Raw genomic sequence first — 26,611 nt, 5'->3', positions numbered from 1 at the left:
GTAGACTCTGTGGGATTCCCCCAGGCAGAATAGGCAGTGGGAATGGCCGTCAGAAGTAGGGAACTTGGCCCCGCACTTCCGACACCTTTTAAACGTAATTTTCCCTTCCATACGCTCCGGACGGGGAGGGGAAGATGGAAGGGAAGGGATGGGGGGAGGGAAGAAGAAACAGCGCAGAAGAGGTTCCTTTTTTTTTTTTTTTTAGATATTTTGTAGGATGAAGAAAGTAGAAAAGGATGGAAATGATGGAAATAAGAAAGAGTAGTACGATACCAAGGCGAAGTAGAAGGAGGAACGCAGCAAGGTAGGTGTTGTCCAGGCGGCGGAAGGGAAGAAACTGAGTGGGATGGCTGCTCCCCCCCCCCGCTCCAGGCATGCGCGGTCGGTGCCTGCTCCCCAGAGTGGGAGGGAAGCGTGCCAAAAAGCGCTATAGGCGAGCTATTGGAGCTCCGAGGTACGGATCCGTTGCCTGCGGCAAGACCCATGTGTGGGACTGCACAGAGACCACGAAGAAGATCAGGTTGCTTACCCGTAACTGATGGTCTTCAAGTGGTCATCTATGCATTCATACCCTTGGGATTCAGGCACCTGCATCAACCTCAATTGGTAAATTTCAAAGCCTAAAGAATTTCTGCACCCTCTCCTATGTCATGCACAGAAGCCCCACCAAGCATGGGAATTGGCAGAGATCCTGCCAGTTCCTTCTGACTGCTGTGTGATCCAAGAAAGGAAGGAGTTCCTGCTACAAAAAAGCCCTGCTTTTGTCCATCTCTTGTACGACAGAGTCGGTGTTGAAGATGCCATTGTCATCGAAAGGTAAAGTCCTCTACATAAGCCCATGTGTCCAGTTGGAGGACAACAGTTCGAAGCCATGAGTGATGTCTTAGGGTAATGCTGGAGGGTTAAGGTCTTGGTGAAAATGTTGCCTATGTGTTTGGATTAGTTCAGTTGCTGCTTGGCTAGGACCATTCCCTCTTTCTGAATTTGTTTGGCTGCAGACTTTTTGTCTTCCAGAAGTTCTGCAATGGTCACTGACAATTGGTCCCATAGAGCATACTGATAGCGTCCCATACAGGTGGTGTAGTTGGCTGCCTTGATGCCCAGAGACCCTGCTGAGTAGATCTTATTACCCAAACTATCTAGTTTCTTTCCTTCCTTGTCTGGAGGGGAAGAGTGAGTCTTTTGGGCTTTAGATGAAGAGGTGATAACAGAATTAGGTTTTGGGTGTAAGAAAAAAAATCAGCACCCAATTTTTGGATCTGGTACATGTGATCCAGTTGGTGGGAGGATACCAAGGTAGACTCTGGCTTATCCCAAGAGGTTTTTGTGGTATGAAGCATCACTGTGGTGAGAGGCAATGCAATGGCTGTCAATGTGTCCAACTGCACAATACTGAAGATTGTGTTTGTGATACTGGGTTGAGGCTGTACTTTAGGCAGTGACAGAGTGCGATAGGATTTTAGGTCCTCTTATGGTGAGAGGGGGAGTTGTCCACTACCTTCTGAGGTTGAGAAGGTTCTGGGTCTGGTGACTACTGGTCAGGGTTCTCCGGTGCTGAGTTCTTGTCTGACACGGTACACACTACATCTGAATCAGAATGTTCCAAAAGATGTGGGGTCAGTAGAGTCTGGTTTAGGAGTAGGTTTTGGCACCAATGTAGCTTTTGGTGAGGTTTCAGTTGAATCAGCAGAGTAGGGTTTGGACAGGTCTGGTCAGCGGCAATCTGTAGCAATGCTGGGTTTGGAAGCTGACACAGTCAGAGATTGGTGTGGTGGCTTGTAAGATGTCCACGATCGATGTGACATCTCAGAATACTGGTCTTGTTCCATTGTTGGGTGAGGGAGCCATGGGAAGGCCGATTGCAGTGGATAAGCGCTGTATAGGAACTGCCATTGGAGATGGAGGTTGAGGCAAGGAACTGTCTGGGTTTTTGTTTCTTGGAGAGCAATCGTGAGGTGGAGATCTGTCTAGGTCTTTGTTCCTGGGGATTGGTGTCCTAAGGGGAGTGGATCTTGTAGCCAGGAAACTTTGTCTGCTTTCTGAGAGGGATCCGATGGGGTGGGTTGTCTTAGTTCTGGATCGCTGGGTGAGGTCAATATCATGGTCTGATTCAGAGGAAATGACCACAAGTCGACAGCGACATGAGCTTCAGTGGGCTTGGCTGGAGGCCAGTAGTTTAAATGATGGAACGACCAGGATCATTGGGTCCGATGGAAGAGATTTCAGAGAGACAGGAGTGAGATCACATTTCCAATGTTTGTTGGAATCATGCTTATGCTTCTCCTTTTTCTTTTCCGAATGTGACCCTTTATCCTCTCTGCTCTTTTTTGCAGGGATAGAGGATTCCAACCTTGAAGCTGAGCTAGTTCGTTTCAGGGAGCAATTGGCATCGGAAAAGGTATGGCCAATAGAGACTGTTGCTGCCGGTGTCAACCCAGCTGTTGATGGTTTGGCCAGTGCTGCAATGAAAACGACGCTGTCAACGTCATTTTGTGGGGAGAAAGTGCCAATTCTAAGACTGGTGCTGAGAGATGAGCTGCTCTGTTATTTCTCAACAGGTTGCAGAATTGCACAGTGAGGAGCAAGAGTCTGTGCAGTGCATTTCTCCCAGGCACAATAAACAAAGGGAGTGTCCGTAAGGTGGTGCAATTTTACTCCTGCACTTTGCATAGCATTTGAAAAAGTGTTTCTCCATACAAGGGCATTTGAAAAAATGTTTCTCCATACAAGGGCAAGGGTAGAGGGGAGAAAGAGGGCAGAGAAGCCCCCCCTCCCATAGAAAGGTAAATCCCAGTAGTCTTTGTTGAATCTTACAGATGTGAAAAAAAGCCAAAGAAATAGGCCAAATTTGACGAAAAAGAGTTTGCCAACTGAAGCAAGGAAGACTGTCTCATCTACACAGTGGTCAGAAGAGAACTGGCAGGATTTCCATGCCCGCTCCTCTGAGCATGTGTAGTGGGGCTTCTGCACATGACATAGGAGAGGGTGTGAAAATCCTTTAGGCTTTGAAGTTTACCTATTGAGGTTGCGTAGATGCCTGAATCCGAAGGATGTGATGCCCAGAGACCACAAAGATCTGTTCTATTTCTGAGGAGGAAGGACAGACTTTTAGAGTTCATTGTTGCCTTCTATATGTTAAGACATATAAACCCAGCATATGTGTATTTGGCAGAGGCAGGCAAACTGTCTTTCAAGGGAGCTTACCCACCATTACTGCTGTGCTCACTGTTCCAACAAACCTGGGAGTCCTCAGAATTTGCTTAAGTAACAATTTGTACAGCCTCATTAAATTTAGGGTACTATATAGAAGATTTGCCACGAAGACTTATACATATTTAGATAACATGACAAAGGCAAGGCAAAGAGGTATAACTGAAATAACAAAACTACAAGCAAATGCAGTTATTTGAACTAAGATTAATGTGTGAAGACTATAATGATGAAAGTCAGCACATTACCTAAATTGGCATACATCACAAACAGATTGAAATATTGCTGCAAATGGCGCCCATGTTCAGACACTTCCCTTCTAAGAAGATTCAGTACTGCTCTTAGCAAGTGATCACTCAAACTTAAGTTGTCATAGGCCTACAAATAAAAAAAGGCATGATAATTTTAAGTGGTTCCAGTGACAGAACGTATATCAACATATATACTGGAAGGCAACATACAATATATACTGCTCTCTTAGATGATAAACTACACTTGAGACACATATGCTTGAAAATAGAATGTAATGAAACCTGCTTAATGGTCAATTATGTCCAAGATATGTTGACATCTAGTCCCTCTCCTTCTGTGGTTGAACTATTCAGTGTTTACAGCATATGATATAATGGAGTGATATGTTAAGCCAGGGGTGGCCAAACTGCGGGTTGGGAGCCGCATGTGGCTCTTGAAGCCCTCACTGCCCCGTTGGCCAGCCTGAAGGAGGCATTTCTCTCTTATATCACTTTTCCAAGGCAAGCCAGCTGGTGGCTTGGAGAATGCATTTAAAGTTAAAGTTGCTTTCTTGCCACCTATCACTCCTCCCTCCCCCATTTATTTCCCTTCCTTCCTTCTGGCTCAAACATCTGATGTTTACTCTATGTGGCTCTTATGTTAAGCAAGTTTGGCCACCCCCTTGCTGCTAAATATCTGATATGAGACTTAAGAGTAGGCAAATAACCACCTTCAAGAAATGTAACCAAGACCACATACAACCAATGAATTCCTTAAAGTGACATTTTGTTTAAGTCTAAGATACTTTTCTATCATAAAGGGATTAATACATACTGACAATTTCCAATAACACTTCCATGTTTTATTCTGATTGCAGAACTAAGTATACCTGACTAGAAGGTCCAGGTGAAGCAAAAGGCGAAGGACATGGCCCATCTTGTAATGAAAAATGTGCAATAAATACGATAAGCTTTGCAAAGGCCCCTCTCACTTCTGCACTAGGGCATTCCAAAAGGTATTCAGAGAAGCGATTTGAAACATTAAAAAGGACATTGTGTGCGAACCAAAAACGTACATTCTTGCTGTGACGAAGGAGTATGCACAAAGCATCATACCTAAAGCAGAAATATTAAATGAACAATATCACTACATTTTCAAGATGACAGACTCTTACATATCTAGGCTGACAGCTCAATTACAGCATTGTGTTAAGCAGCATACCATTTAAACCAGGGGTGTCAAACGTGCGGCCTGCAGACCAAACTGTGAAGCTCTGAGGCTGCCGACCACGTTCCCAGCTCCTTCTGCCTTCTGACTGCAAAGGCTAAAGATGAAAGCAAAGCTGCAAAGAAAATGCAGATTGGATTTTCCTTTCAGGCTTCTTCTGGGCAGAGCAGACAGGAACAGAAAATCCACTCCACGTTTTCCTTGCAACTTTGTCTATGTGTTTCAATGGTGAGGAGCTTCCCAGCATTCCTATGGCCAGCTGAAGCTTCCTGGAGTTGTGTTGTTGCAAATAAGGTGTTGATGCTTTGAGCCAGCTTTGACTCTTCTCAATGGAGTTAGAATTAGTGCCTAATGAGCACTAACTTGGGAACCCACAGCCAAAGGGGGATATTACACTGGAGAGCCATTGCTAATCTGAGTAAGCTGGAGGGGGGTGAGGGAGAAGCTTGCAATGCCTTGCCATTTAATATTTTCCCAGGCTGAGAGCATTTTGTATTTTTTTCTGCTGTGATCCTTGTGCTTTTTCTTTATGTCTTGTTTTAAAAATTGCATTGCAAAATCCCACTATCCCCCCTTTCTGTTTTAAACAAAATATTGCAAGAGTTTTAAGCATGTTTGTATTTTAAGTTAAAAAATGAATCTTTAACTGTGTTGTCCTGTCTCCTCTATAAAGTCTATATCTCTGCTATCTGGCATTTACATTTTAGAACACACATGGCTCAGCCCCACAAAGTCCCATTTATGTCAGATCTGGCCCTCTTAGCATATGAGTTTGACACCCCTGATTTAAACGTACTACTCGTTCATACAGAACCTCTTCTAAACTATTCATAATGCAACTATTTTCTTATAATTAAAAGCCATTGTGTTCAATGACAATTACTCCAATGTAAGCATATATGCAACACCAGCTCTAGTATGATATGCGTTGCATGCTCTCTCTCTCTATTGATTTAAAACATTTATGTCCTGGCCCTCCTCCAAATGGGCCCAGGAAAAAAAACCCTGAAGTAACAGGAAAAAAAACCAATTGTTTAATCTTGGTTAGATGAACAGGAGCAGGATATGGGACCTTATGTATTCTCCCCAATCCCCCCACTATAGGCCTTGTGTTAACCTGTTAACCACAGTATCAGATCAGTGCCCTATCACAGTACCACCATATAGTATCATTAGTATCATACTAGTGCCAGTAACATTAATCAGGGTTCCTTCTTCATCAGAGAATATAATCAACATCAAACCCTAATTAAGAGGGGACCCTAATTGGTAAGAACTACGTCAAAACTAAATGTATTTGTCTTCTGCATTTCCAGTTCTTAGATTACATTCTACAACATACATGAACACTACTCTACAAACTTTTTAATACTGCTGTAGAATTATTCTTAAAGTCATATACCAATCACTGGCAGGACCACGAACTATTTTCTTTGTATGAAATCCTGTGGTGAAGAGAAATCTAGCAGCAAGCTGAACACTAATCATGGTTATTTCCTCTGCTTCAGGTAATAGATGGTCTTGTCCTAAAGAAAAAGGGAACATAAGGCACCGTAACACTTATATCAAATCATTATAATAAATAATTCTTGTTTGCTGATGCCTGATAAGGCAGTCTGATTCTTGGATTAAATTCTAATATATTAAAATTAAGAACACTCACCCCGTTTAAAATTGACTGATTATTTGAGTTCAAGTTTAGATCTATAAAAGTGAGAAGCCACAAGGACTTGTAGGGGAAAGGATCATCTACTATTTTCTCACCTATTCATCCTCCCCTTCCCTGAAAGCTCCCATAACCCCTTTTCTCCCTTGTACCCACCAGCCAACCTTTTTCTGACTCCCCCCCGCCCCCATCTTCAGTTTTCCCTTCTTCCCTACTTCTAGAAGCCTCTACCAAGAAAACTGTGACCCAGTTGCATGGTGCCAGTTGCCAGGCCAGGCCAGGCCCAATTACAAAGTAGGGAACCTGGAAGAGTTGCAATGGGCATCTCATTTTCCAGTGAATCACCTTTTCCACACTATTTTCTCTTTTCCTCCTCCTGGCAGCCCCCTTATCTTCTCCTTTCCTTGCTTCTTTCCTACTTAACTGCCCCACATGTTCAGCTATATTTATTTACTTCATTTATATTGCACCCTACTCCATAATGGAAGATTACAGCATTCTCCTCTCCTCTATTTTATACTCACAGCAACCCTGTGAAGTAGGTTAGGCTGAGAACAGTTCGATATCATCCAGTGAGCTTTCATGACAGAATAGATTCAAATCCGGGTCTCTCAGATCCTAGTCTGACACTGTAACCACTACACTACACAGGTTTTCATAGATCAGCTGCTGAAGCAGCTAGGTATGAGTCACACAGTAGTCGCTGTCAGGCTAAGCCCCCTAAGTCCTCCCTCAAGGCAAAAAAACCTGGAAAGAGCCCTGCCACTTCCCCTGCCTTTTACTGACAGAAACCAAGCTGGGTGGAATGTTGATAAAACTGTTGTGGGTGTCTAGCAATAGCCACTGAGAGAATCCATTTCTTAAAACTATAGGCACTTCTTTTATCATACTGCGGATTTTTAAAATCTCAATGAGCATGTGTGCATGCTTTAAGGTTTCAGTTTTTTCTGCAAACCTGGAGCATTTTTCAGGTTTGTAATAAAATCGGTCTAGTCTGTTCACAGCTGCAATCTCCAGATTTAAGTTGCCACAGATTTGGACAAGCTGACTGTTTAAAAATATGGTTCAATTCCTCACCGGCATTTGCTCCTCCTTGCATCGGCACAAGCCATCGATTCCCCACCAGTCGCTCCACAGAACCTCTTGCTTTGGTGCTGCTTCCTATTCCCGTTGCAGCAACTGGAACTCCAAAAAACCAGCATCCTGTTGCTGTGACGGTAATAGGAAGTAGCTGTGATGTAAGAGGTGCCCACAGAGCAACTAGTGGGGAATCCATTGCTTGAGCCGGCACAGGGAGAAGAGCGGGGACGGAGCAAATGCTGGTGAGGAATGGGCCATTATTTGTAAGATCTAACGGCATTCATCTTCAATATTATTTGGACATCAGCATCTCTAGGTTATTGTTATATTTACCAACTAAACAAAGGTGAAGTAGTATTGCCAAGGTATATGTAAACGTAAAAGTAAACCAATTTAAAAATATGTGAAAGACTATGTACTTAGATTAACTCTTATAGTCTGATTTTTAAAAATAATATCTGAATACTGACCTGGAGGAGGATTTAGGTAGACACTGTTACATGTCAGTAATTTCTTTATGAACTGGAAATATTCTAGACTGTACTGCATACGGTTGTGCATGAACTGTACATTTTGTTTCCGTACGCTTCGTTCAATGGCAGATGGCATTTTAATCTGGTGGGGTTTAGTGGTCATAGTAAGTTCTGAAATATATTTTATTAGTTCATTGTCTTTGTCCACTGTGTCCATACGTTCATAAAAAAGAATGTAAGCATTCCACCATCTCTTCTGACGTCTGTAGGACATGCGCTTCATCATATGATCAAATACTTCCCCCATATACTCTCCACCAAAACACTGATTTTTCATTTCTTCATCATCATCCATTTTGCATTCTGTTACATCACCATCATCAAATTTATACCATCGGTTTTTTTCACCATCTCCACCATTTCTCTGAATAATGTAAGAGTAATAATGTCCACCACTGGCTTGACCACTGTGTACCAATACACCCACTAATCTGTATTTAGTGCTTCCAGAATGCTCATTTTCAGACTGTTCATTCTGTATCAGCTGATTTTCAGGATTTACATCATCCCCTTCTAGTTTTGCTACTCCTGCTACAGTATAAGGTTCCATGTCCAACTCTCGGGGAAATTCAAAGTAGTCATTGAATTTGATTGCACATTCCCTTTCCCAGTCATAGTCAAATCGTTTTAACTGGATAGCAAGAACTGGAGGTAGCTTTTTAATCAATAAGCGTTTCACTGTGTCTACCTAAAAAACAAATATTTGAAGGTTAATTCACACAGACTGCATTATAATGTATTAAAAATATTATTTAGCTACAAATGCAACATGAAAAAGTAGCGTAGCCACACTTTGTACCAAGTATGTACACCATCAACTTAATATGGGATTAGATTCAAAGGTGCATTTTGACACTGGAATGGCACCTTCACTGGTGGAGGAGTTGGGGAACATGATTTTAACCAATTCCCCCCTGTGTTCTACAACACTCTCTCCCACTTTGTATCCAATGCTGTTCCTGAAGATCCCTTGACATGATCCCTAGGAGTACAAGAATACATTATTTATAACTCAATATATAAAATTATGTTTGTTTATTTGGTTTGGTTCCTCCCCCCCCCCCCCCCGCCATCACATTTTCCTGCCTAGGAACAGGAGGCCTCAGCAAATTGCTGCAGAAGTGAGAAGCACCACTCTGTCCACTTCCCACTGTTGGAATTACTTTGGATCCAATCCACAGACTTATCAAGAAATTCTGTTCTGTTTAGCGTTGGGATAGCAGACAGGAAAGAACTCCTCTTCTAACACAGGGGAAATAAACTTTACCCCCTTGTTCATGAGGTGACCTTTCTAGATATTGAAGCTAGCTAGATGAACTTGTCCACTAAAAGCTAACTTCTGAGGACTCTAAGAGACAACTGAATGGAGACAGAAAAGATATAATCCAAAAACTATAAAATACACAGCATGATTTATAAAAAGAAACTCCAGAAGCTACACTAGACAGCTACAAACTGTAAGCAAACATGAGCCTTGCCCTCTGCAAACAAAGGCCATGTCTTGCTGGGATGATCTGCTTGCTGTTCTGCACTAAATAGAAGGGAACCTTTCTTGTTTAGCCCCACAACAACAGGAAGGGATGCATCATAGTTGTTTCACATCATGGTTGTTATAACCTCTGTGCCCCACCAGGACTCTCTACACTGTCTGTCGCAGCACCTGCCTACCAAAAAGCATGATCTGCACAGGCAAGAGTGTTAATTTTGTAATCTCTGATGAAGGCAAAGGGCAACAACCAAATTCCCATCCTATAAATATCGTCAATTGGCATACAAATGTGCAGGGTGGCACAGGTAGCTGCTTCTCTAAGAGAATGGGCTGTTACTCCCCACCCCAGGATCAGAAAAATACACTCTGGCATATGCTTTGTGGATCTGAAAACTTTAAGACCTTTGGGCTTTCTGTTTTTAGGAGACAAAAAGAAATTAACTCCCAGGGAGCTGCTATTCTACTGATGTACACCCTTAATGCCTCTCACATCAAATTTATGCCACCTCTTTTCCATGGAGTACAATGGATTGGGACACCATTTTTCATCCAAAAGCTCCTGAAAAAACTGAGAAAAAGAGAAGCACAGAATCATAGAGTTGGAAGGTACCTCCAGGGTCATCTAGTCCAACTCCCTGCACAATGCAGGAAATCCACAAATACCTCCCTTCCACACCCCCAGGGATTCCTGCTCCATGCCCAGAAGATGGTCAAGTAAATATAATCAATGTGGGAGGAGCCAGGGAAAATCCCATTTTCCTTGCTGTATACTAAATGCCAGCATAGATGCCTCTAGTCCTCCCTTTTCCAGCTAAAGGCTGTAAAAAGGCCTACTTAAAAGTACCTGGAAGACTCAGCCTGAAAGAGTACTTTTCTGGATGATAGCAAAAAGAGGCCTATTCTTGTCTGACAATTCCCTGTCTTCTGCTGATGAAGACTGAGAAACTGAGGGGCCAGGTTCTGAGGAAGGAGGGTGATATTTTTCCTATCTGTTCTGTGAGAAGAGAATCTAAACTGGCTGTCCTCAGATCCTCATATCTATTTCTACCAAGACAATGCAGTCCCTTAAAATAGACTTCTAATTTTTACTGAAGAAGCTGTCATAGTTCCATCTAAATTAAGACCTGATGCTCCTTTCCAACCACTTCAAAAGGCTGAAGATATACTATTCTTGATGCCAGGAGAAAACTCTAATACAGATAAAACGCTAAATTCTATCAAACCATTGAACTCTTTGTATCCTTATCAGGTCATAAAATCAACAACCACTATCATCCCAATGTCTAAGCCACAGGTTCTCTTCAGCTATCCACTTCTGTTATGACATGGCAAAGATGCCTCTCCTGCAGAATATAAAGGCTTACTCCATTAGCGTCATATCTATGTCTTTTGCTTTTCCCACAGGTATCTCACTTCCAGAAATGCAGATGGGCTACCTATGCTCAGCCATTCACTTTCATTCAGAACTCCACCCCCGATGTTTGTGCCAGGACAAATGTCTTACTTGCAGAAGCAATACTACACCCTTTCTTCATTCAGTTGAACCACCTGTAACTGCTACCAGGTAGGTTAGCTTGCTAGTCTATGCCCATCATTGTGATAGACAGAGACCATGAAGCAGTAAATAGAAAGTCTGGGGCCTCCCCCTGAGCGGTAAGTGTCAACTGAGCACTAGCAAGAGTCTGATGTTATTGAAGAGCACTTGGATCTTTTAGAGAAAAACAACTGCCCTAATGGTAAAAGGCCACATGGTCTCCTGTCTGTAGCAACAGCTGTTCCTGGATGGGCAAGGATTGCAAGCTGACGAGGCACTAGCCACCCAAGGGTGCCCCAGACCCTTGAGTACCATCAGCTTCCGCCAAGTGTTTTCAGAAAGTTGGTGAGGCCACTCTTACCTAGCACAACTTCTGATTGTTGTGCAGGTTAAAATAATGAGTTTTGGAAGCAGTTATGATCATGGTGTTGCTTTTATTCCCTCCTCGCTCCTCTTTTGCAGTGTAATTTTTAAACTCTCTTCTCTGCACTTCAGACTTCCTCTGAGGTTCTGTGTGTGTAGTTTCACCTTCTGCAGCAGCCAGTTTGCTGTTGTGCTTACCACCCTGTGTTAGAATTCCAAAGGTGCCCACAGACTCAAAAAGGTTAGAGGCCCCCACACTTGCTTAGACTGGGACACCATTTCCCTTCCCTGAACAAAGGTTGTCATGCTGAGGAGAGTGGAAGAAGCCAAGAATTCCCAGAACTCTCCATTGCACATGGCTGGGGAGGACCAGTGTTCTAGCAGCCACAAAAGTCTTTTAATTAATTGATGCTGCCTTTCCTTGCAAGGAGAGGAAGACTTACAAATGGGAGTAAAGTGACCATTAAAAAAACAAGCCATCCTTTTCACAAAAATACCAGCTCCAGATTAAGACTTGCTAGAAAGTTGCTTTTGACCCTTTGCCTAGTTCATGTGGGAGTGGGGTAATAGGGATGGACATGGACCAGAAAAATGCAGTTCATGTCAGTGCTTGGCTGAAGCATGAAGCAAACCAGGAAGTTTGTTTGTAAACCGACCTGGTTTGTGGCCCCACAAACCCCATTGAAAGGGACCACAGTTGCTTTAAACGGGACTGCAGAAAGCCTGAAAAACAGCTGAGTGATCGGAAGCAGACAGCTCTCCACCACTCAGCTGTTTTACAGACTGTCTTGTAGATTCTCTTTAAAGTTTAAAGGGTCTGCACAAGGCAGCCTGAAACAGCTGAGTGGTGGAAGAAGGCACTCCTGGCTGCTTAGCTGTTATATGGATTGTCTCATGCACTCCCTTTAAAGTTTAAAGAGACTGCATGAGACAGTCTGAAACAGCTGAATAGTGGGGAACAAGCTGCTCAGCAGCTTTTGCAGCTTTCAGGGGGAACAGAAAGCAGCAATTTAAATGTCTCTGAGACCCTTTAAACCCCTACCTTTCTGCTCTATCCATGAACTGCCACAAACGGCTTTAAAAGTTAGTAGTAGTTCATGACAGTAGACCCGCCAAGAACTTCAGTTTGTGAACAATGAACAGGGTGAAATTTGTGGCAAATTTTGTTTCATGGTTCGGTTTGAAACTATCCAATGCAAATACTCCAGGCCCAGCAGAACTGTCTTTAAGATAGTAGGAAGATCTGAAAACTGGGAGAACAAAAAAATAAAATTCAGTTTGCTCTGCCCCCTGAGTCAGAAAGAAATTTTCTTCTATCTGCTGCCTTAGCAATAAATGCAAAAAAAAAATAAATAAATCTGATTTTATATTGAAGAGTTAGATGCCTAGTTTGCAGTTACAACAGTCATTCTGAAGACACTTCCTGAATTATGGCTTTTAAGGCAAAACGGCACTCAAGTTTTCTTGAGGTATCAAGTCTTCTAAAAAGTTAAGTTTATCCTGAATGAATCCAATTGTTGTTAAGGTTCACATGAACATTTCCAGAAATGCATACCTTCTTGTTGCATTTTTCACAGTGATATGCATTTGCACCTTCCAGTAAGTCTCCTTTAACATACTGTTCCAAGGAATCGAGCAAATTTTGGTGATTTCTTATATCTACATTCAGCGTTGTAAATGACTCTTCACATTCGTACCTACAATTGTGAGCAAAATAAATATGCTGAACAAGCAATCAAACAGGAGAAAAAATAACTATTTACAAAGATGTTGGAATGAACAAAATGAATGCTCAGTTTAAACCACTCTAAAAATCTGAGAGAAAGCTTCTGAGTTTAAGGCTGCACCCAGACTTCTGTTTGTTCCTGGCTAACACAAACCAACTTTTTGCCATGCTCAAGTTCCTTTCTCCCACATAAGAACATAAGAGAAGCCATGTTGGATCAGGCCAACGGCCCATCCAGTCCAACACTCTGTGTCACACAGTGGCAAAATTTTTTATATATACACACACACTGTGGCTAATAGCCACTGATGGACCTGTGCTCCATATTTTTATCTAAACCCCTCTTGAAGGTGGCTATACTTGTGGCCGCCACCACCTCCTGTGGTAGTGAATTCCACATGTTAATCACCCTTTGGGTGAAGAAGTACTTCCTTTTATCCGTTTTAACCTGTCTGCAGATTTTAACCACAATCATGCACAGAGAACACTGAAGGCTTCCACATTTTGGAATTGTTGAGTCGAGCTCTATTTGTTATCGTGTCCAAGTGGTGCTACCTGTACAAACAGAAATTTATTTCCTCCCAAATTTCAGTTTGTGGGAGAATATCAGCTGCAATTTATCCAGATGCCTGGCTTCAAACATCAAAACAAATCTGAGCTTGATACAAGGCTTCCAAAACCAGGGAACATCAAAGAACATAAGAGAAGTCATGTTGGACCAGGCCAATGGTCCATCCAGTCCAACACTCTTTCACACAGTGGCCAAAAAACCAGGTGCCATGTCACCAGGTGCTATCTTACCCACTTAATAAAAGATTAAACATTCAATTGTGCTCCATGCACAAAGTGACTATAATGTGTAAAATGAAAGGGAGTGCACAAATGCAGTAACAAGTCATGTTCATGCCTGTCACAGATGTTTGTTGTGGTGTCTCAATGAAGCTCAGTAGTGTACACCATCATAGCTTACATCTTGACCTGTCTATTTTTGACAATGGAAGGATACCTCTCATCAAGGGAGAGAGGGACAGTTCAATCTGGCTGGCCAAATGTTTCCACCAATGCTCACCTCCCAATACAGATCCCCATAAGTCTTATATTCTGTCCATAAGGGTCCAGAGATGCCCAGGACAATATTTTGGGAGAGCTCTTGGTGCTACAACAAAGTGCTGGGGAAGTTCAGTCTTGTACGATGTAAGCCATTGTTTGCATTTTCATTATTAATACAGTTCATGGAAAAGTCAACTACCACATAATATCTATCAGTGTGCTTAGGATAAATTTTCTGTTCAACCTCTCTCAACTTGACTTCATCATTGCAACAAACAGACTATCAGTGCTAGTGAGGAACAGAAAAGAGTACATGGTGACAAGCATCAAGATTTTCATATCTGAACTCCCATTTTTAATGTATAAACAAGCCCGCAAAGAACATGATCTTTATTAAGCAGGACTCATCCCACAGGTGTACAGCTGAGTTATGTAGGCTATAATGTATCTTGACTGAAGCTGTGGGCTGCCCCACAACGTCACCTGACTCCATTATGGCCCACATAACTGTTTAAGTTGAGAAGTTCTCCATCTGTTGGTCAAGGGGTCAGAACACAGCCTCTCTGCCCGCCACCCATGAGAACTTTTCCCCAACGCATCTCAGGGGGGGGTCCAACTAAAATGTTGGCCCCTGGCATGCAACAGAGAAAATGGGTGGGGGTCAGACCCAACACGCTGACCCTTACCCTAGTAGCTTCTTACAGCATCTCAACAGGGAGGGATCTGATTTCCCCCTCCTCAGGGAACCTGTTTGTTGCAATCCTATGGTGAAACTTGGGAATGCCCTTCTGATTCCTTCTTCAGGAATCTGCTCACCACAGCCCAGCCAGAGTATATTGAGAAGTTTCCCAGAGGGGAGAGGTTCAGTTCACTGCTTCTCACCTTGGAGTTCATGAGGATCACACAACATAAGTCTACTGTGCTGCATGATGTGCACACCAGACCCAATCTCTGAGCAGCTAGTTGAGAGTACAACATATCTAAAAATGCAAACTATCAAATCAATATTGCTTAAACTATTTCATATCAAATATATGCTAGCTGGAAATAGTTTTGTTTTCAGTAACTTATTAATCATCCAGTATTTAAAATCTCTTTATAATTTAAACATCACCAGACAATGTTAATATATCAATATATTATGTGTTTTAACCCACAGCACAACTTGGATCTGCTCAAATACTGTGGCATTTATCATAATTTCCTCATTTTTAATATAATGTCCCCAACTGAATAAATCTTTTTCTTCTGTATGCCTCTAAGTTTAGGGCTTATATACCAATTAGAAACACCCTATAATCTATTTTTTTGCAAAGCAATTCAGTTTGCAGTACTTGTATATCAAGACACAAGATTTGCTTGTATATCAAGACACGACAATAGTCCCTCTATCAGGAACCCTGCCTCCAACTCACAAGCAATGCTACTCATAACACACAGATTTACATCCTTTATATAATAAAAACCCTGTGGTGAGGCCAAATCCAGGTCTCCCATTGGCTTAGGGGTGCACTCCATAAACCACTGGCCCATCAACTGCCACTCAAGGTCTGTTGCATACGATTAGCTAAGGACTGAGGCACTCCTTTGTAGAGGAGACGAGAAATCCTTCTCTCATTTGGCTGATGGAGGGAGTATGAGGGAAACTGTCACAGAAAGAATTCCCCCAATTGGCTGAGGGCTCTTGGATCTTCCTGGTGAATCTACAAAAGGAAAGGAAGTGAGCAGAGCCCCCCTGTTTGTTTGGAGCTGCTCTGCTTTCATTTTCCTGTAAGTCTTAAGTTGGTTGAAATACAGTAGATGGTTCTGGTGAGTAAATTGCTCCAGTGAAATCACAAAAGTATGTGCTTGCAAACTGTGTTTATTTGGCTGCTTTGTGGGTGTGAGAGTGTGTGTGTGTTCACTTTAGTGGAAGTGCAGTCAGCTGCTGCAGGCAAGGAAATGAAGACTGTATTCCGGGGAACAAGAATGTTGTATTTTTATTTTTATTATTGGGAATGGGAAAGTCTCCTGGGTCCACTCCCAAAATCCCCAGGTATTTTCTGAGTTGAACCTGGCAACCCTACAGCCAAAATTGGTTCTGTCAGTACAAGGTGGGGAGGGGGGAGGCAGGGCCATTTCCAGGCCCATATTCAGGCCACCTGACAACACACACACACACACTGTGATATACTGGCTAACAGCATATTTAGTAAAACATTTTTAAGAAGTCATATAAATCCTTTTAAACACATTATAAAGAAGTTCAACTTTACAAAATTGCAAAGAAAAGCACCTGGATGTAGTGTCGTTTCATCAAAAGTCTTCCTCAGCAGTATTTCTATTTTCTTTAGTTATCAGCTTCTTATTACAGTTCAGTTTTAATACTGGGAGCCAGCCAGGTCTTAACATCCTCTCTAAATAGATGCAAAAGCCTTCTGAATTTGGCTGGCAAAATGCTCTCTGCAACCTCTTTTATTTTTTTTCAGAATTTCACATACTGGAATAAACCATGGTGATTATAGCGAGCTACAACACAAAGTTGGATGGAAGTAGATATTTTTTAAATTTTTAAATAAATAATTTTTTAAAATATATTCTTGATTATTATCAAGAACTTACCTCTCAATCTCACTTAAGTGTTTCTATTTATTCTAGGAACAAGCCAGTCCTCAGCCTCTTCCTAAACAGATGCAAAAGCCTTCTGGATTTGGCTGGCCAAATGCTCTCTGCATTACATTTATATTAGGAGCCAGCTATTCCTGAACCTCTTTTCTAATCTTTTCAAAAGCTTTCTGAATTTAGATGGTAAAATGCTCTCAGTACCACTTAAGTGTTTAATTTAGAAGCAAGTCAGTCCTGAAGCTCTTCTCTAACTAGATGCAAAAGCCTTCTGAATTTTACTGGCAAAATGCTCTCTCCAAAAACTGTGAAAACTAACTCGACAAGGAAAACTAATTTAGGTAACTCCATACAGCTGTGTCTTGGATAAAGGTATAAGACACAGATATATAGTAAAGATTGAGTGATATAGTAAAAGTTCAGAAATAGTGTTCCATAAGATCCTCAGGGAAATAATAAGTTTCTGGTATGATTTTAAAATGTTTTAAATACTTAACTAGCCCGATTCATATTTCAATATGATCATATTTAAAGTACATATAAGTGGAAGTATGACATATGGTTTCAGTCCACAATCACTTTGATGTGGTGGGTGGTCTGCCAGACCCAGGGTCCTATTGTGAAGGCTGACTGGGGGATTTCAGACCAGTCACAGACTTTCAGCCTAACCTACCTCACAGGGGTGTGCCGATCAAAAGGGGAGAGGAAAATTATGTAAGCTGCTTTGGAGAAAGACTGGGGGGGGAGGAGATGGAAAGATGAAGTCAGGGGTCAGATCAAGGTAGGTTGATGGTTGGCTGGGAAGGAGACAGGGTTGCCAACTCCAGGTTGGGAAATTCTTGGACATTGGAGGGGTGGAGCCTGGGTTTGAGGAAGAATGGGAACTCAGCCAGGTACAATGCCACAGACTTCACCCCCCAAGCCAGCCATTTTTCCCCAGAGAACCTTTGTTGTCAATCTTCAGACGAGGCCTGGAGATCACTCAGAACTGCAACTGTCCTCCAAGTGGGCAGATATCAGTATCCCAGGAAAAAAATACTGCACTCTGAGTCATTATAGCCTGCTAAGGTCACCCCCTTAGGACAGCCAGTGTGATATGGCAGCTGACTGGGTGATTTCAGACCAGTCACAGATTTTCAGCCTAACCTGCCTTACAGAGTTGTTGTGCAGATCAAAAGGGGGAAGAGGAGAATGATATAAGTTGCTTTGGTCCCCACTGTGAAGAACGACTGCACTTTTCCTAGATAGAAGCTGCAGAGAGAGGTGAGGAGATGGAAAACAATCTATCCCCATCTCTTTTGCCCCCATCCCTTCTTTCTGAAGATATTCCTTCTCTGATAATTTACCCCACATTTCCCCACTTCCTCCATTTCCCTTCCCAACTGATGCCTTCTTGACATACCTTGCCTCCCTCTATCTTTTCCTTTCCTCCCCAGGCCCCTGCCAAGGCCATGAAACTCACCGACTGCAAATTTCTAGCGCCCGTTGCATTTGTCCCCACAACGGGCCTTAATACTAGTAATGGATCTAAAGCAGCAAATATAAAGACTCCTAAGGGCACATTGCAGCCTGTTAATTGAGGGTGAGCTCATAAAAACAGTTTTCCCTTATGTATGCAGCAATAGCTCTTTACTGGACATACACTTTACTGGACATACACATGGAGAAATATTTGTACGAATTGGCCTGTACTGCTGGGCAATTGCAACAGCACTTTCCATAGCTACTGCACCTACACAAATCACCTTGGCTATCTCTAGATGCTAAAATAAAACAGAGGTCCAGTGGCACCTTAGATAACAAAATTTATTCCAGTATGAGATTTCATGAGTCACAGTTCACTTCAGATGCCAATGACAAGGAAACTTTGCTCACATGATCACAGCCGAGCAAGTAGCTGTGACTGTTTATGCACAGGGGACTAAACTGACCATGTCAGACACTCTTAAGTGCTCTTCAGTTATTCCCAAACAACGGAAGAGCACAGTTATGTCCAAGTAGATACCCATTAGCAATTTAAAATTCTTTGAGTTTAAGGTGATAAGAAATAAACGTATGATACACCATTAGGTGGTGTAATACTTACCGATGGGGGCAGCCTTGACAGATCTTCTGATCAGCAAAGGATCCTCCCAAAACTTTACTTAGCATTGCTGGGTGACCCAAGGCTTTTAAAGCTTCATCTAAACTATCCACCAAGGAATTAAAGAATTCTAAAGCATCGTGCTGTTCACGCAGATTTACAGGTTCACCCCAGAGTCTGGAATGAAAAACATTATCTCATAGTAAAAGCCAGTATAATAATGAAAATGTGATAAAATAAAAAGTAGTTTACATAGGAATGTATCCCACTCCACTAAGCGAAGTCTGAAGCTTTCCTTCAAACTCTGATGACCAGTGTTAGGATACATACCAACTTGACCAGATACATTCCCTGCAAGCACATCTACATATTACTGTCATCCAGCAAACCTCAACTATGTTACCCACTTAATAAAAGATGTAATCTAATATTCACATACCATGGGTGCAATACCGTCATTGAAAAATAGCAATTTTCCCAGCTTTGAAAATTGAAAAATAGCAATTTCCCCAGCTTTTCATTCTCTTGCATAATAACTTTGACTAATGTTGTAAAAATAAATAAAAGCAAATATTTTACATTTCATACATAGTCCTACATAGATTAATTCCTCGTTTACCTGAACTGCTTCCAAAATCCTCTTGGTACATAGTATTGTAACCGAGAAGCTGCTAAGTGACCAAAGATGACCTGGAGATGTCTCAACACACCTATATTGTACTCTTTTCTGTCTTCTGTTTTACTTAATGTAGGTTTATCATCATACTGATGCGGATAACCAAATACTTCATCCCGGGAGTCAGCAGTGCTCTTTAAGCAAAAGAAATTATAATCAAATACTCATTCATACAAGTGTACAAACATCAAAATACACACAGAAATCTAGAAATACATTATGTCTGTTCAATCAAACCAAATAACCCTTCTGCAAGTTCAGAAGAAATGCAGTTACATGATTTCCTCTTCAACTGATGTCCAATAACTAACACAATATTGTGTCACTTTGTCCATGGAGAAATTTCAGTACAATTCTGTGTATACCCAAGATCTCTACATATCTAGATTTTGTACTAACATAGGTCATAAATTACCTTCACTTCTCAGTAAGCTCCACCCAACTTGTTACGTTATGCCCTGATAGGGTTGCCAATCTTCAGTTGGGGGCAGGGGATCCCATGGTTTGGAGCCCTTCCCCCTGCGTAAGGGCTATTAGAAAGTGGGAGGGGGAATAGCAGCTGGGCACTCTATTGCACCCTTTGGAGATCAGTCCCCATAAAGCATAATGGAGAATTGATCCATGGGTATCTGGGACTCTGAGGGGTTGTTTTTTGAGGTAAAGACACCAATTTTTCAACATAGCTGCTAGTTCCTCTCCTCAAAAATATCCCCAAGTTTCAAAAAGATTGGATCCAATTCTATGAGTCCCAGAAGGTGCTTCCATCCTCCATTATTTCCAATGGACAGAAAACATTTAAAAGGAACAAAAGGTCCCTTGAAATGCAACGATAGCTCACCCGGAACTTGGTTTCGAGTTCCCTCTCCTGGAGCCTCCCTCTCCACTCCTAGAGCCTCCTGGTAAGTCCCCCGTCCACTTGTCAGTCTCACCTGGCAACCCTAACCATGCAATGTGGGCAGCAATATAAAAAAATGATGCAAAAGGTATCCAGAGTCCCCAGCATTCCTGTAGAAGTACATATATTCTGAATATTTATTTACTTAATCGATAACCTCACCTTTTTCTCCAATGGACAGCTCACAGTGTTCTGCATTTCTCCATTTCATCTAAACAACCCTGTGAGGTAGATTAGGCTGAGTGTGTATGGCTGGCCTAAGGTCACACAGCAAACTTCCATGGTGGACTAGGGATTAGAACCTGGATCACTCAGCACCTACTCTGCTACTCTAAGAGCTATACTACATTGGCTCTCTATAACTTATAAAGCAATCATTGCTGCTATCTTCAAAATGTTTGGGATAAAGGACTGAGTAGAGAGCTGCCCTTCACCAGTTTGTAGTATCCTAAAGGCATGTCCCCATAGAGTATAATGGAATTTGGGAATGGGCAGGCTATAAACTGAATATAATAATAATAATGTCCTCTCTTCATACTTGACAAAAGCACCCCATGAAAAGAATCCACAATGTCACTGCTTGTAAGTTCTTACAGTACTGGACTGTTTTGTGTGCACAGGGGTGGCAGTGGTCTGAGCATGCAGTAGAGGCAAAGTATGCAAAAAAAAAAAAAAAACTTGGATAGCTTTATGTTTGACAAAGCAATGTACATCTGTAATTATGACCTGCAGGTAAGACTGCATGATAAAAATATAAGCAACACAGTAAATTACTTTTTGAAAAACCAGATGAATTATTACCTCATTGTCTTGCTTTTCATCTCCAGACATATCATCATCTACATCACTGCCTGTCCCCTCAATTGCAAGAATTCCATTCCTGATTGCAGGAATCATGTACAACTGCTGAATGACAGAATTCATGTAACAAGTGGCACCAGCATTTTTTAGGCCTACAAATCCTTTTGGTGGTCGTGGTCCAACAGGTGGCAGGTACTCCCATTCTGTAAGTGCTTCACAAGCTAAGAGAAATCAGATGTATTAGAAAATGGACACAAACAACATATTTCTGCACTGTCATTAGGCTAAGCAAGGTTGTTTAACACGCTGCTCCTGAATAAGTTTCACATCAGTTCCACCGATGAGTGGGAAAATTGCAAGTATGTACATGTATTGTACACATACATATAGCAAATACAGTTAAAGTGAAGTCTACAATGAAGATCATGGCAACTGAGCAATTGAGGGGACATGTATTAGAAAATGGACACAAACAACATATTTCTGCACTGTCATTAGGCTAAGCAAGGTTGTTTAACACTCTGCTCCTGAATAAGTTTTACATCAGTTCCACCGATGAGGGAAAATTGCAAGTATGTACATGTATTGTACATATACATATAGCAAATACAGTTAAAGTGAAGTCTACAATGAAGATCATGGCAACTGAGCAATACACATTCTTCTTCTATAACCATGTGTTGATCACTTCTTGAAAATCACTTGCAGCTTACAAGATTTGGAAATTTACTAATTTAAATTTACTAATTTAAAGTGGTCCTGTAGAGACATGAGGCAGGAGCTAAAGAGTCACGGGCAGAGTTACTGCCAACCCTCCAAATGAGATCCCTTTCTTACTAGAATCTCTTATCTCCAAAACAGCTGTTTCAGATAACTGGGACTCATTGTAACAACCTCTAAAGTAGAGTAAGGAACTGCAATTAGAATGGGAAATACCATCTGCGTCAGTGGCCACACAAGAAAGCTTGGGTGCACATATGGTAATCCCAGAAATTCATTCTCTATAGTTTCCTCTAATGAACTACAGTGAATATAGTGATCTAACACTAGTCTCAGTAACAGAAAAACTGAAAAGTAGTCTTTTTAGACAAGTAATTCAACAATACTTTCCTCCACTAAAGCTGTGAAGAAAAAAATCACGTTTATTTGATAAGAACAGTTTAGCAGTATTTGCATACTTTAAATCACACAGACAATAAAGAATGTAAAATAATACGTACTAGTTATTGCAGTGCCTATATAATACATTTCAGTCAAAGTATCTACCATTTGTTTGAGGTTTCGAACACAGCCCACTGCTAGAGCTACCAACAGCTCAAATCCAGCATTAATAGTAGCTGGTGAACTACAGACTGGTATGGCCTGCTCAGCGGGCAGCTCACCATTCCTCATATACTGTAAGTAAACATTAGAAGCTGGAAAGATGAAATCATCTATTAGCTCCTAAAAAACAAGGAAAGAAATATCCAGTTACCCATTTAGAAAATCCAGACAGAAAACAGTCCTCTACTACAAAATTTCTCAGTGCAATGGGATGGGTTGTCAAGGAGAAAAGCTGTTATTTCCATCCATCCCCAAATGCACAAAACTAATCAAGTACGTTTTCACAATGCATGTGGAAATGTCTTCAATTACCAGGGCTGGATCTAGGGGAGGGGGGTGCTTGATCTGGGCACTGACGGAGAGGGGGCGCCAAATTGGATATGGAGTCCATTGTATTCTATGGGACCATAAAATAGAAAGGCACAAAAAGGGGGGTCATTTTTTAATTCCCCCCCCCTCAAAAAACATGTAGATCCAGTCCTGCCATTACATGTTCTAGGGTGAAGATACACAGAGCAGCACTCCACAACTCTTTACCTTGAGTATCTCTGCAGAAGTAGCTGCAGAAGTATCATGTTACTTTCCACAATGCTCATAATCTTTGTAAAACAGCAGTGATGGCAGCCACTTGGATATAGGATTTCCAAGCAAGGAGGAGAGCTGTCACCATACTACTGAAGAAGGGAGGACCCATCTGCCCCTCACTATTTACATCAACCATCCCCAGCTCTGCAATCCTTTTATCATGCACCAACATGACAAAGGTTCTTTTTAATGATATAATAATTTCATAATATAATCATATTTAGTCCGAACAGGTTCAAATGAATTCCTAAATGTACATTATAAAATATTTCTGCTCAACAGGTATTTTGTTTTATTTGAAGTCTTCTAAAAACTAAAAAACAGAAGAAAACATTTTATTTCATATTGTTATGCTGCAAGATGTCACTGCTAATCTGAGTCTTTTTTAAAATGGGGTTATAGTTATCTCAATAATTTGACAACATATCAATTACATAAATTTCTACATATACTCTTTTTCTGTTGGCCTAGAACAGGGGTCCTCAAACTGCGGCCCGCTGAGGACGTTTATGCAGCCCTCCGGGTTATGGCAAAATCAGACCGGAAGTGACGTTCGACCTAAACTCGTGTTAGCAACGCACACTTCCGGCACTGGGCTGAGGCGGCAGAGACAAGAGTGTGAGGTGATACCAAGGTGAGGTGAGTTCCCAGGCCGGGGTGTGTGGTGTGGGGAAGGGAGAGAGATGCAGAAGATGGAGAACTGACGGCCTGCGGCCTTGTACAGTAACGGCAGTCCGGCCCTCCAACAGTCTGAGGGACAGTGAACTGGCCCCCTATTTAAAAAGTTTGAGGACCCCTGGCCTAGAATAATCACATAAAAATGAAAATAATAGTTTAAGCTCTTAAGTATCAATGAATAGGATACAAATGGATTTTATGAGTTTACCATAAACCCGCTATTGATTTAATTTTTGTCTCCTTTTAACAATTACTTACTTTAATGAGATTAGCACCTCCCTTTTCACAACCAATATGGTACTTTTTTTCAGGAGTCTGAAATGCCAGCAATTCCTTTGTTACTCCAAGATGACCTTCTAAGATTGTCTCTTCTACACCTGTTTCTCCTGTTCTTTTAACTTCATCCTAATAATTTAAAAAAGAATACACCCTATGGCATAGGCTCTAACAAATATCAAATTAATACCTTGTATGAATTAATTTAGTCCATACACACTGCTATAAAACTTACCCTAATTCTTTTAAGCCAGTCAATTTCATTATTAAGTAAAACTTCAGCATTGGGCACATTGATATTACTATTGTATGCATAATTAAGAAGATGTCTCAACAGAGTAAAGTAGTCCCCTGAATGTTTAGCACGCTCTCTTGCAGTACTCTGAAAAAGAAACAACTTGTATGCAATTTTGCAAAGACATTTGCATCAACAGTTTCAACACTGAAGATTTTTCCAAGAACCCAAAAAGCTCTTATATAAAATTCAGGTATATTTAAAGAGATTAATAATTCTATACAGTTTCAGGGGCTCCAATACAAAGCTTAATGAATACTTTACAACTTCTTATTTTTGCTGACAAAGGAAGGAGGAGAAATTTTATCCTATTTCCTCCTCTTCACTGCAGTACCTTGTGGTACAGCACACTGTGTACACAATAGTTTGAGCTCCTCCCAGAAGGTTTTTCTCTAGGAGTCACCAAGTTAAATTACTGAAAAAATATTTATGACTATGGAGAATAAAATAAAGATTCCTTATCAGAAATTTCTTATACAGCACAAGCAAGGAAGCTTTAAATCCCTTACCCCTAGCACAGTAAACAATAGGGTTATAAAGAAAAGAAGTGGTCTCTGTCCCATACAACATCTGGTAGCCATTAAGAAGAACTGCTCCTGTGCCATCTGACGAACAGTCCTGAAATGATTTAACCATAAATATTTCTATTAAGTCTGTGAGCAAAACAAATACATACAGCATGCAGCAAAACTTTTAAAAGCCTTTATTTAAAAGGCATTACAATGTTTATGGGCATTAAACATGACTGAAGCTGTTTATAGAAATGAAATTGTGAGAAAAACCAATACTTTCATTTAAGCTATTTCATTTAATCAGTTTCAGTTTTCAACAAAAAAGATCCTCAAAATGGGTATGTGAAGTAATAAAAATTATCTAGAAATACTTCTATCTTAGAGAAAGCATGTTAAATACAGTTTGCCAATAATATATAATGAATATTGATCTGTTTACACATACAAATAAAACACGTTTCCCCACTCTAATCAACTGTTCTATACATAACCTATTATTGCCAAGCTTTAGTCAACAGAATTATCAGAATATGTCTATGTTATAACCTAACATTCTAGAGATTTTGAGCAGAGAACACTGGGTTGGATCCAATGATCCATCAACAGTTGAGAGTGCAGATTTTTGTCACATTCCCCTCCCTCTCAGCAATTTCTTCTGTCCCCCGGAAAGCTGATTCCTGAAGTCATGGGACACACATTGTCAAACAGCCACACTGTATAGGGAGACTGCATGGAAAAGGTTGTGATTGTTACCCTCCAATCTTTTCCCATCAGCAGAGTTGTGGTAATGGATAACGAAAGCAACATAGCTATGGAACTAATTTGTATTTCATACTGACACTGCCTTAACTGATGCTATCTCAGTATTTTTAATTAGTAAGAAAAACCTTCTTCATAAGAACATAAGAGAAGCCATGTTGGATCAGGCCAACGGCCCATCAAGTCCAACACTCTGTCACACAGTGGCAAAAAAATTTATATACATACATACACTGTGGCTAATAGCCACTGATGGACCTGTGCTCCATATTTTTATCTAAACCCCTCTTGAAGGTGGCCATGCTTGTGGCCGCCACCACCTCCTATGGCAGTGAATTCCACATGTTAATCACCCTTTGGGTGAAGAAGTACTTCCTTTTATCCGTTTTAACCTGTCTGCTCAGCAATTTCATCGAATGCCCACGAGTTCTTGTATTGTGAGAAAGGGAGAAAAGTACTTCTTTCTCTACTTTCTCCATCCCATGCATTATCTTGTAAACCTCTATCATGTCACCCCGCAGTCGACGTTTCTCCAAGCTAAAGAGTCCCAAGCGTTTCAACCTTTCTTCATAGGGAAAGTGCTCCAGCCCTTTAATCATTCTAGTTGCCCATCTCTGGACTTTCTCCAATGCTATAATATCCTTTTTGAGGTGCGGCGACCAGAACTGCACACAGTACTCCAAATGAGACCGCACCATCGATTTATACAGGGGCATTATGATACTGGCTGATTTGTTTTCAATTCCCTTCCTAATAATTCCCAGCATGGCGTTCGCCTTTTTTATTGCAAACGCACACTGTCTTGACATTTTCAGTGAGTTATCTACCACGACCCCAAGATCTCTCTCTTGGTCAGTCTCTGCCAGTTCACACCCCATCAACTTGTATTTGTAGCTGGGATTCTTGGCCCCAATGTGCATTACTTTGCACTTGGCCACATTGAAACACATCTGCCACGTGGACACCCACTCACCCAGCCTCAACAGATCCCTTTGGAGTTCCTCACAATCCTCTCTGG

At 41.3% G+C, this 26,611-nt stretch overlaps 1 protein-coding gene across 1 annotated transcript in view; it reads right to left on the bottom strand.

Annotated features, from left to right (window-relative positions):
* The window catches only part of USP9X (ubiquitin specific peptidase 9 X-linked), a 148,656-nt gene that overhangs the window by 32,221 nt on the left and 89,824 nt on the right, over positions 1 to 26,611 (bottom strand). The window contains exons 27-38 of the mRNA XM_060234133.1: positions 24,832 to 24,940; positions 24,263 to 24,409; positions 24,010 to 24,156; positions 22,386 to 22,608; positions 21,166 to 21,386; positions 19,413 to 19,603; positions 18,797 to 18,970; positions 12,889 to 13,030; positions 7,885 to 8,635; positions 6,071 to 6,194; positions 4,331 to 4,556; positions 3,459 to 3,588 (exon numbers count right to left, since the gene is read on the bottom strand). Coding sequence (XP_060090116.1) covers positions 3,459 to 3,588; positions 4,331 to 4,556; positions 6,071 to 6,194; positions 7,885 to 8,635; positions 12,889 to 13,030; positions 18,797 to 18,970; positions 19,413 to 19,603; positions 21,166 to 21,386; positions 22,386 to 22,608; positions 24,010 to 24,156; positions 24,263 to 24,409; positions 24,832 to 24,940 — 2,585 coding nt within the window. The remainder of the gene's footprint in view (positions 1 to 3,458; positions 3,589 to 4,330; positions 4,557 to 6,070; positions 6,195 to 7,884; positions 8,636 to 12,888; positions 13,031 to 18,796; positions 18,971 to 19,412; positions 19,604 to 21,165; positions 21,387 to 22,385; positions 22,609 to 24,009; positions 24,157 to 24,262; positions 24,410 to 24,831; positions 24,941 to 26,611) is intronic.

The sequence above is a fragment of the Heteronotia binoei genome, chromosome 3 (genome assembly GCF_032191835.1).
Source record: "Heteronotia binoei isolate CCM8104 ecotype False Entrance Well chromosome 3, APGP_CSIRO_Hbin_v1, whole genome shotgun sequence".
Classification (NCBI taxonomy): Eukaryota; Metazoa; Chordata; class Lepidosauria; order Squamata; family Gekkonidae; genus Heteronotia; species Heteronotia binoei.
This window is presented reverse-complemented; position numbering and strand designations above follow the sequence as displayed.